Raw genomic sequence first — 11,111 nt, 5'->3', positions numbered from 1 at the left:
ACTTCAAGAAATCAATAGACACGCGGGGGCGGGGCTTGGGCAATGACGCGGCACGTTTATATACGTCGGTGGTGGTCATCGGGAAACATGTCGGCATCCGAGACAACGGCAAAGGTAGCAAACCCAATGCAACGCAAAAACATGCATGCTGACGGAATTCACGTCTTTTTAACCACTTGTAAACGCGTTAGCCGACATAGCGAAAACATGCAAATTATGCTACAGGCTGACACAATTAAAAATGTCCTTATTGGTCGATTATTAGAGGTCTTTGTTGCAAGCTGTGCTACATGGCTAGCCACGTTAGCCTGTAACATTTTTTGTGTCAACTAGCTAACAAAAAATACTCTAATATTGCTATTGTTTCAATTACTTCCTGTATTTCTTTCTGCTTCATATCACTGCGCAGCCATCTTTCTTGTGTTGCTTTTATTACGATAGGCGATTGGAAGTTGGGACCAGTTTTCAAGCTAAAACACCTAAACTCTCCTTTTCACACTGTGATAATGATAAAATAACGTTAATGTAAGCGAGAGCAGATGAATTTAAGCTTTTAACGTCTTAAATCTACACTCAATTTTATTGTAAGGACTGATGTTAGCTGAAAGGTCTTGCTTCGGTTTGTTTAAAAGGCATGAATGGGTTGATTGACTGATGGCGGCACGTGACGTAACATCCGAGAAGATCGGCCATTGGTTGACAGGTTTATTTTGGAGTGGAGAACCAGGAAGTTACTCACTCAACCACTAAAAACGGAACTGGCAGTTATAAACACGTTAACAGACTTTAGTGATCGGATGCTTGTTTAACTTAAGTTTATTGACACTAAATTATTTAGTGCATGTGTTTGGTGACTGGATATATTATCTTTTAAACTAGGCAAGTTACCACATTTTATCTAATGTAACCCTTCACAGTTAATAACATCTTCAGTATGAGGTCCCTTCTACAGAGAATGCTAATAGGAATAGCAAAAAATGCTGAATATCAGCGCCAGATGATGCATCTGCTCCTAGTTTAAACTTTGTTCACTGGGGAATCCTGGCTAGTAATTTCTTTGTTACTGTTTTGCCAGCCTTCATTAATGTGCTTAAAAGACAGCTGCTAATCTGTTATCATTTGCTTTTTAAAAAGACAGATGGATATGATATTTCCTGACATGCTTTGTTTCTCTACCAGGAGGCTCTCGAAGGAAATGACTCAGAAACACCAGCAGAGTCATTAGCTGGGCCAAGTCATGTGAAAGAAGGTATGTCTATTGCCATAACAAGATCTGTGTATTTTTTAGAACATACATCAACAGAATTCATGCGTGAGTTTTGTCAGTGGTACTTGTAAAAACTCATGGAGAACTTAAAACTTTCAGATAATGTGGCCTCCACCTCAGCTGCTGCTGCCCAGAAGACAGAGCCAATGGGTGGTATGCCATCGATGCTGTCATCTCAGCAGCCTGGAAAGGATGCTTCCAGAGCTGGAGAGGAGGATGAGACGTGGTCACCGTCCTCCTCTCCAAACAAACCTGCCGCAGGTAAGACTCAGGTCCAGTCAGCTTTCAGTGACGTTACCGAAAAGGTGGCTATTTGTTGGAGTAATTTGATCTGTCTCAAATTTTACAAGTTGTTTATCTGGTAGTACCTCGTTCAATGACATTTTACAGCTTATTTTTTTTTTATTTTAGAGTGTTGACTAATTTAAAAATTTCCTGGAGACTTAGGTTTTTTTCACATTTATTGCTCTCACCTTCCTCTTACAGGACATGCAGCAAAGTCCCTTCCATCAATGTCCGCCTCTTCGTTGTCCTCCTCTCCTTCTACGTCTTCATCGTTGTCCCCTGGCCGAGCAAAGATGAGTGTTTCTGGGCCAGCTAGCAGTAAAACCGTCCATGCCCCTGCTCCCTGCTCTTCCTCGTCATCTTCCTCATCCTCTTCATGTTCCTCCTCTGCCACGGCCTCCTCATCTCCCTCTGTCTCTCCTGCCCCACCTAAGATCCACAGGGCCCGCAAGACCATGAACAGGCCTCCACCAGGGCAGGTAAGCGTTTTCATTTGGTAGGAGGAAAAGCAAATATGTAATGCTCTTGAAAGTGTTTTTATGAACTGTTAAAAATCTTCCATCCACTGACGGAACACACGCACAGTTTAGCAGTCTTTCAGTTGTTTGTTGTAACCTTGAGTAACGCACAGTTTTTTTAATTTTTTTTATAGGTGAGCCACGCGGAGGCACCTTCAGGATCTTCTGCCTGCCTTTCCCCAGACTCTGAAACAGGTTAGTGACCAGAATACTCAGAATCACTAATGTTTCCTGTGTAAAATGATCAAATTTCTATGATTACAAAATAGTGAGAGAGCCTTGAAACTCACCGTGTTATGGTTTATGCTCCCAATAGTTGCCAAAAGGAGAAAACTGGATCATTCATCTGACAGAGCACCTGCCAAGTCAGAGAATGTTCCAAACAACGCTCAAACTGTGGTAAGATTATGTTTTTGCACATATATTTTTGAAACTTATAATACTTGTTTAGTTGTGATAGGAACAGTTTACCCCAACAGCCCAAATCTCCAAAACCCGGCCACTCACACCAAAACAGTCGGGGAAAAATATGTATTTTTGTCTTCGAACTGAATGGTCCCTCTAATATTCTTCATTGCAAATGTCTTTCCTGAACTTAGGAAGAAACCTTATTCCATAAAAAGATGGAGTCTGTTACAAAAACTTCACCAGAGAAAAACAACGGCAGTTCGGGGAGGTTGGAAGAGGAAAAAACTCAAATTTCCAGTCCGTCTGCCCGAGATTCAGGAAAGGTGTGATGCTTAGATTTATTTATTGTCCATTAAAAGTGAACACTTGTCACAATTATTATTTAGAACAATGCAATAGCAATAATATTTCTACTGTTAAACTAATTCCTTTTATTTCTTTCATAGTTTAAAGATGGTGGAGCAGAAGCAAGACAGCACACTAATGACATAGAGGGGTCAGTGAACATGTCAGATCATGTGAGTGATTCTATCTATTTTACAAGCATCATAATAACTTTGTGATGTACTTAAAAATACACTTATCTCTCTCTACAGACACTGTGTAACTCGTGTGATTGGATTGTTGTTACAAAAAAACAAACTATGATGTCTATTATGTCTTCACCCCCCCCCCTTCTTTTTTTTTTTTTACACATGATAGATTTTTATATTCTGACATTTTATCCTTGCAGAGTTCAGAGTCTGAAACACAGAGAGCCGGACAGAGTAAAAACGAGAGCGAGGAGTCGTCAAACACAGCCGACGTGGTGGAGACAGTCGGAGGTGAGTGATGTTACCTGCGGGGTCTAAAACTTGTCTCCCATAAAAATGTACAGCGCTGAATCATGTAAGATGTAGTTTATCAACAGAAAAGCCTCTTTATTATCAATAACTGAATCATGATCTGTTTGTCGAGACCTTAATGTATATTTTTCTGTTGATTGGTGACAAGACTGCATTTCTACCCCGCTAACTGCATAATTACTAACGTGTATCTCATGTGATTTTTTTTTTCCTCAGCAGGAAGGACGACTGAGTACACAGAGGTTCCTCTGGGCGCTCTGGACATCGCTGCTGCTGACAGTTTGACACTTTCTCCTCATCATGGTACGTTCATGATTGATTTGTGTTTGTCACTTTTGAAGGTATTACTGCCTTTTCTTTATCTTTTGCTCCTAATAATTGTAGTATTAACCATAGCCTTAATCTTCCCCAGAAAAGAGATTTTCTAGGACAAATAAGAAGACTTTTATTCAATGGCTGCTGCGAGAACTTGACAATGAAATGACTAAGCGATTGATAGAAAATGTGTCTGCTACTGTTTTATCTAATGATTAGTAAAGATTAAAGAAATTCAGATTGCTGCCACTAATATGTGAGCCTTTGCCTAACTTTTAATATCTTGGCTTGTTTTAAGTTTTGGTGCTTCAAAAGCTGTTTTAATGTACCATTTTTTTTATAACAGAGAAAAAGCAGCAAAACCGTAGTGTGTTTGGCATCTTTGCCTAGTGAAATTACTCAAAAGATGATTTGATTATCAAAAGAAGTACATTTTCGTTCAAACAATCCATTCATCTTTTCAGGTACAATATGAATAACACACTTTTAGGGTTATGTTGTTAATCTCCCTCAATGTGAAATGGACTGTTGCCTCAAAAATAATCAAATCTGTCCTGCAGAAGGAAGCGATGCAGGAGACACGGAGCGGCTGGAGGAGCTTCCTCTGTGCAGCTGCAGGATGGAGGCTCCTCGAGTGGACAGCACCAGCCACCGCGTCAGCAGACAGTGTATGGCCACTGAGAGCATCAACGGAGAGGTTTGTGTTGACTCTGCAGGAGCTCTCCGTCTGCGTAATCATGTGATATATTAATGGGTATTTACAGGTAATCATAACAACAATGATTTAGCTTTATATATCTGATATGTTTAGATTTATGTTTCTTGTAGATCTGGGTAGCATTACAGTGTGTGTGTTTGTGTGTGAGTGGATCCACATCTCTAACTCCTGTCTCTCCTGGACTTTTTGCCAGCTGAGGGCTTGCACCAATCGGACAATAAAAGGGGAGACGATGCGGCCGTCGAGTCGGGTTCCCCTCATGGTTCTCTGTGATGCCCATCGATCACACATGGTCAAACACCACTGCTGTCCCGGGTGTGGATACTTCTGCATAGCGGTGAGTGTTGATAATATTTCTTTCCTCTTCTTACTTCTTATTTTTTGTTTCTCCTCCCCAAATCCAGCTTTCTTATACCCATAATCCTCCTTGATAACCATCCTTCTCCTACTCAATCTTTTACTTTTTTCACCCCCTTTTCCTCCTTCATATCCTACTTTCGTCTCGTCTTTCTCCTCATCTATATCTATCTTTCTCCTACTTTAAATCCACCCTTCTTCTTCTCTTTCAGGGCACGTTTCTCGAGTGCTGCCCGGACCAGCGCATCGCTCACCGCTTCCACCGCGGTTGCGTGACGGTGCTGGGCGGAGGGCGCAGCAGAGCGAACGACGGCGGCATGCTCTTCTGTCCACACTGTGGTGAAGATGCCTCCGAGGCCCAGGAGGTCACCATCCCCTCCTTCAGCTCGGCTACAGCCTCCGCAACCACCGTTGTCACGATGTCGGCCTCTTCCACCACCACCCCGTCTCTGCCGCCCTCCGCCCCCACGGCACCCTCGCTTACGGCCTCAACAGGAGGGATGAAAGATGGGAAGATGCCCGAAAGACCTGTCAGGTAAAATAGGATGACATATGAGAGAAATATTGTCAAACCCTTTTCTTGTTTTCTTACCTGGGCTCTTCTTCACGGCCTCCCCCAGCGCTCGTATGCGTAGTCACGGTTTGGTAACGGTGGCGGTGGAGCAGCAGCAGCAGCCCACGCAGCCTGTAGCCTCTGCAGCAACCGCAACCACCGTCCCCCCAGCAGAGGAGGGAGTGGACAGTGTGGGGCCCTCGCTCTGCATGCCAAATGGGAAACCTGTCAGTCCGAGCGCACTACCACCTGGGCCCAGCAGGGCGGCGCTGCAGAAGGCCATTCTCACGCAGGACACTGAGAGGTTGGAGTTCAGATTTATATTTATTTTCCGTGACCGAAGATATGAGAAAGCTTTCAGCTGAGATTTGTTTTCGTCAAATTGTTGTTTTTCTTTGGTAGGAAGAAGAAACTGAGGTTCCACCCCCGCCAGCTCTATCCAGCTGCCAAACAAGGAGAGGTGCAGAGAGTTCTGCTCATGCTGAGTGAGTGACTAAAATACTTGTCTGGACGATTATAAAGACAAAGAGTTAATGATAGATCTTATTTTACTCGTACTGTCTGGGTTCGATCACACATGAAATTCTTTAATGTATATCCTTTTACACTTCCTGTTGGTTGCTGATCCCAAGAGCTCCTTGTGAGTCTGTGCAGATGTGAGTGTTAAAACTTTGTGTGTCTGCGTATCACAGTGGAGGGCATAGATCCAACGTACCAACCTGACTCTCAGAACAGGCGCTCTGCTCTGCACGCTGCAGCTCAGAGAGGTCTGCTGGAAATCTGCTACATGCTCATACAGGTGAGAAATGACGGGATTTAAAACAAAGCTGCAGCTAAAAACGCAGTACTCATTACTCATCTTGGCTGTTCATATCATCTCCTAGATTTGTGCCTGCGATTAAAGATGATATTTGATTGTGCTCCAACAGGCTGGTGCTAAAGTGGACGCCCAGGACAAAGACATGAGGACGCCCCTGTTGGAAGCGATCATCAACAATCACATTGAAGTGGCTCACTACCTGATCCAGAATGGCGCCTGTGTCTATCATATCGTGAGTGTCTGTTTGTGCGGAAAATTACAACAGAAACGTGAACTTTCAGGGGGTTGGTTGATTTGACTTCAGTCTGTGTTTGTCTTCAGGAGGAGGACGGTTATACTGGCCTCCACCACGCAGCCAAACTGGGAAACCTGGAAATTTTGAACATGCTTCTGGAAACGGGGCAGGTTGATGTAAACGCACAGGTAAAGGAAGAGCCTGAATGTTTGTATTATAGGGCTATCAAATGACCTTTTTTTTTTTCTTTTTATTTCCATTAATTCCTTTATACTTCTTTTTGCATTGCACTGACATAGTTTTGCTTTCCGAGTAAATAAATGCCTAACATTTGTCAACCATGTTAATATGGAAAAATAGTCAAAAAATCCCTATTCTGTCAGTGCGTACAATCCTCTTCAACATTATCTAACTAGTCATTAGACAAATCACTCATTGGACCAACATTCTTAGACCTAAGATGATAGTAATTATGCACACTCATAAACCATGCATTATTCCCTGAGAAATTAATGAAAATGTGGAAAAACACCCAAGTAAGAAAAAAAAATCCTGGATCTGCCGCTTTATTTGGATCTGCACCGAAAGTTAATGGGGGCTATACTGGGCGGTGACCCACCACTTATCATCCCTTAACGACCAAGCAACCAACAGGTGGACATGGGTGAAAACGTAACCTCCTAACTCTTATTCTTACGTTTGTTGGTTTCAGGACAGCGGGGGCTGGACGCCGATCATCTGGGCTGCAGAGCACAAACATATAACGGTCATCAAAGCGCTGCTGAACAGAGGAGCTGATGTCACCATTAATGATAAAGTTAGTTTCTATTAGTGAACACAAAGTTCGTAGAATGTGTCGCATGAAAAAAATGTCTTTCTCTAGCAGCCTCTCTTAGTGTTCCTGTTTGTCTTCCTGTTGTTTTGTCTGATTAACAATCCAAAAATATTCTATATATTATAACAGCTATTTGTCAAAAAAGTGGGGGGAGGGGGTTACTTACAACAAATGGCCACCATGCCACCAGTCCAGGTAAGTTGTACTCAGGCAAGATTGGCGTCATTTTCCAGATCAGAGCAAACATACATTCGTCTGGCGCCTTTGTCAGTCACTCTCTGGTAAAAAAACAAACAAAAAGACATTTCTCTTCCTGGTGCATCACCTGACATTGACACACCCTCTACCTTCATCCTGAACCTGTGCCTTAACCAACAAGTGCTTGATCTGGTGCTGAGTGCCCCCTGAGTGCCCAAAATATAAACAAAATGAATACAGTCCACAAAAGAACTAAACTTAATCATAATCAAATAGTGAAATGGCCTCTATATATTCATTTTGCTGTCATGGAAGACTAAGACAAAACCTGAAAACATTAACCAGACCTCTAATTTGCTACCGCTCCAATTTGCACATTTTACTGACCTCTTCTGCTTGAAACGATGCCAAAGTCAGGCTTGAGGACACAGAGATCAAATTTAAATGGCAATACAAAATGGTACAGAAACTGCAGCCCCTCTCTCTTTACAGCTCTGTTGTCTTGTGGCATGTGGTAACAGAGACAAAACAAATGCAGTTGAATTGAAATATTTCAGGTTATTACTTTAAACAGTCCCCTCTTTCCCTCCAGGAGCTGAACGTGTGTCTCCACTGGGCAGCGTATGCGGGGAGCGTGGATATAGCCGAGCTGGTGTTGAACGCTGGCTGCTCCCTTGCCTCAGTGAACATGCACGGAGACACACCGCTCCACATAGCCGCGAGAGAGGGCTACCTGGAATGTGTCACGTGAGTCAATTGCCAGCTGTAGCCACATTTAATCCATCTAGTCCACCGAGTTGTAGCCCACAGACTTGCACAATTGTTTGAGGGATGATGTAGAATTTTCTCTTTTTTCCTGCAGGTTGTTCCTATCCAGAGGTGCAGACATTGACATCATGAACAGGGAAGGAGACACTCCTCTCACCCTCGCACGGCCCGACACGCCGGTGTGGGTGGCTCTCCAGATCAACAGGAAGCTGAGAAGGGGAATAACTAATCGCATGCTTCGGACTGAAAGAATCATCTGCAGGTAGGAGTCTTTACTTCATATGACCTGCTGTTCTTCTCCAGATGTTTCCTGATGTGTAGCTGATTTAAGTCCCCGTTCATGTTCCAGTGATGTTGCGCAGGGCTACGAGAACGTACCGATCCCCTGCGTGAATGCAGTGGATGACGAGGGCTGTCCTTCAGACTACAAATATGTTTCAGAAAACTGTGAAACTTCAGCAATGAACATAGACCGCAATATTACACACTTGCAGGTAAAAATGAAAATACAGCTTTTAATTTTAATGTCATTATTTTCTTTCTGTGACACAAATGCACACGTATGTATATTATCTGCAATGAGGAATACATCTGATGCCTTCATTTATCTTAATTCAGCACTGTGGCTGCACCGACGACTGCTCGTCTAGTAACTGCCTCTGTGGACAGCTCAGTATCCGCTGCTGGTATGACAAGGTAATTAGAAATGTTGTTTTACATCATTAACCTGCTCAAAAAACAAATATCTGTTACCTTAGAGATTTTTTTTTTCTCATGGGATAAATAAATATCTATACAATCCACAATTATTAGCAGAAATGTCAATGAGGTTTGGTTTGGAGGTCAGTGAGATCCATGGGGCTTTTGACAGGTGAAACTAAAATCAGCTTGTTTTTATAATTTTTCCAGGACCAACGGCTGCTCCAGGAGTTCAACAAAATTGAGCCTCCGCTTATATTTGAGTGCAACATGGCGTGCTCCTGTTACCGAACGTGCAAGAACAGAGTCGTACAGGCAGGAATAAAGTGAGAATGTCGAGTATAACTCATCTGACATAACATTTCTCAACCACATTCAGCTTTTTAACTAATTATTAAAATGACCAAACCTGCAAATTGGATTACCTTGTGAAGTTGTTGACTAGAAAGAATCGGGATAGACAAATCAAACCATCTGTTAAATCACAATGTACTCTTTACCCCGTCAGAGTTCGTCTTCAGCTCTACAGGACAGAGAAGATGGGCTGGGGAGTCCGAGCTCTGCAGGATATTCCACAGGGGAGCTTCATCTGCGAGTAAGAGACACCTGCTCAACGGGAGAACGACAGGTTGTTTTCATGTGGGGAAGTCACAGGTTAGAAATGAAGCTTCTTTCTGCCCACACAGATACGTCGGGGAGCTGATCTCTGACGCAGAGGCAGATGTTCGAGAAGACGACTCCTACCTGTTTGACCTGGACAACAAGGTGCACCTTTTTATGAAGAGTGTATTTTATGAAGTGTTTGAAAGAGAGAGCGTGTTTATCATGCACAATCTGTGTGAACAGTGATGGGTTTCCAAGACGATGCATGTTCTTCCTCTTGTGTTTCCTCTGTAGGACGGGGAGGTGTATTGTATCGACGCCCGCTACTATGGCAACATCAGCCGCTTCATCAACCACCTGTGTGACCCAAACCTCATCCCAGTACGTGTGTTCATGCTGCACCAGGACCTGAGATTCCCCCGTATCGCCTTCTTCAGCTCCAGAGACATCCTCAGCGGACAAGAGCTGGGGTGAGTGAGACGTTTAAGATCACCTCTTTTCTTTCTTTTTTTCTGTCTGTCTATTTTCTGTCTGTATTTCTGTCTTTCTTTCTTTCTTTTCTTCTGTCTGCCTGAAGCTCCAATTAAGACCTCCCCAAAAAACTTGACTCTCCCTGTCTGTGTCTCTAGATTTGACTATGGAGACCGCTTCTGGGACATCAAGAGCAAGTATTTCACCTGTCAGTGTGGATCAGAGAAGTGTAAGCACTCGGCCGAGGCCATCGCCTTGGAGCAGAGCAGACTGGCTCGACTGGAGGCTTGTCCAGAGTCGGGAGCCGACTGTGGGATGAGCCTGATGGGAAACTCTTAAAAACACTCGCACAGCGGGGCCTTTGGATCAGCTTCATCCATTTCACACACACGTACATCAGCAGTCTTTGATGCATGGTGCTGTTTTTTTTCCTACTTGAAAAGCTCTTTTCTTCACAAACTTGCCACCTTGAAGTTGATCATCATGGAAGAGGACATGGGCCTTAACATTTCTTTTAACCTGTGTGATTCTGTGCGTACAGTATGTCTACTGTATATCAAGATGTCCTTCTGCCTTGACATATGAAGCTTGCGCATTAGGAGTCTGCCATCTTGTAACTGTCATAAATCTGTTTTTTTCTGTCGTGCCAACAAACGCAATGCATTTTTACACAGTACAGTAATGGGTCAACCATTAAACAGCCCATACTGCACATAACAAGGACCTGATGAATAGTGTTGTTTTAGGATGATTGTGTTAGCTTTATTTTCTTTATTTTTGTACGTATTACTTTCTTTATCACTCTTAAGTGTAATAAATTAGCTCATGAGTTGATCTTTGGGCTCTTGTATTCAGAGTGTCATTCTTCTCCTTGTTAAATCTGGTTCAAAACATGATGTGATGGACAGATGTTGTCCGGAAGAAGTATGAACACAGGATTTCATCCCTAACAAACAGCCAGACATTTTTATTGCCTTATAAAATAACCTCATCATTTGTGATTTAGTTTGTATATACAGTGTCTAGATTGTTCCTCATCCAGTCTGTTGCCTGTTGGTGTGTTAATAGTCTCCACTGGAGGCATTTACAGACCACAATGCAAAACAAGAGAGCTGCTACACTGGGCACAATTGGAGATTATATATATTATCAATAAATTGATGCTGCAGCTGCTGGTTGAATTAACCTATAATAACATCCGATAACTTAAATGAGT

At 42.9% G+C, this 11,111-nt stretch overlaps 1 protein-coding gene across 3 annotated transcripts; it reads left to right on the top strand.

Moving 5' to 3' along the window:
- The first annotated feature begins 29 nt into the window (after window positions 1–29).
- On the top strand, window positions 30–10,745 carry ehmt2 (euchromatic histone-lysine N-methyltransferase 2). Of its 3 annotated transcripts, none has more exons than XM_030412139.1 (28): window positions 30–114; window positions 1,180–1,249; window positions 1,367–1,528; window positions 1,754–2,031; window positions 2,205–2,265; window positions 2,387–2,469; window positions 2,670–2,801; window positions 2,925–2,996; window positions 3,212–3,302; window positions 3,543–3,626; window positions 4,199–4,335; window positions 4,550–4,693; window positions 4,926–5,248; window positions 5,334–5,570; window positions 5,669–5,751; window positions 5,959–6,065; window positions 6,196–6,318; window positions 6,408–6,509; window positions 7,034–7,138; window positions 7,929–8,101; window positions 8,217–8,384; window positions 8,472–8,616; window positions 8,741–8,818; window positions 9,032–9,147; window positions 9,330–9,416; window positions 9,508–9,586; window positions 9,719–9,894; window positions 10,054–10,745. In XM_030412139.1, exons 1-28 carry the CDS (start codon window positions 43–45, stop codon window positions 10,232–10,234), a joined length of 3,669 nt encoding a protein of 1,222 aa, XP_030267999.1. In that variant the 5' UTR covers window positions 30–42; the 3' UTR covers window positions 10,235–10,745. The 3 variants fall into 3 exon arrangements, with proteins under 3 accessions (XP_030267999.1, XP_030268000.1, XP_030267998.1); XM_030412140.1 differs by having other exon boundaries at window positions 3,540–3,626; window positions 7,947–8,101; XM_030412138.1 differs by having other exon boundaries at window positions 3,540–3,626.
- Window positions 10,746–11,111: the final 366 nt, after the last annotated feature.

The sequence above is a fragment of the Sparus aurata genome, chromosome 3 (genome assembly GCF_900880675.1).
Source record: "Sparus aurata chromosome 3, fSpaAur1.1, whole genome shotgun sequence".
Classification (NCBI taxonomy): domain Eukaryota; kingdom Metazoa; phylum Chordata; class Actinopteri; order Spariformes; family Sparidae; genus Sparus; species Sparus aurata.
Note: the sequence above shows the minus strand (reverse complement) of the source record. Positions and strands in the feature narration are given on the sequence as shown.

What these genes read in the sequence shown, in the direction of transcription:
- ehmt2 (XM_030412138.1), top strand. Translation starts at nt 43, where the DNA reads ATGACGCGGCACGTTTATATACGTCGGTGGTGGTCATCGGGAAACATG. An exon ending in CGTGGTGGAGACAGTCGGAG is followed by an intron (nt 3,303 to 3,539) that starts GTGAGTGATGTT and finishes TTTTTTCCTCAG; the next exon opens with CAGGAAGGACGACTGAGTAC. An exon ending in GAGAGTTCTGCTCATGCTGA is followed by an intron (nt 5,752 to 5,958) that starts GTGAGTGACTAA and finishes TGCGTATCACAG; the next exon opens with TGGAGGGCATAGATCCAACG.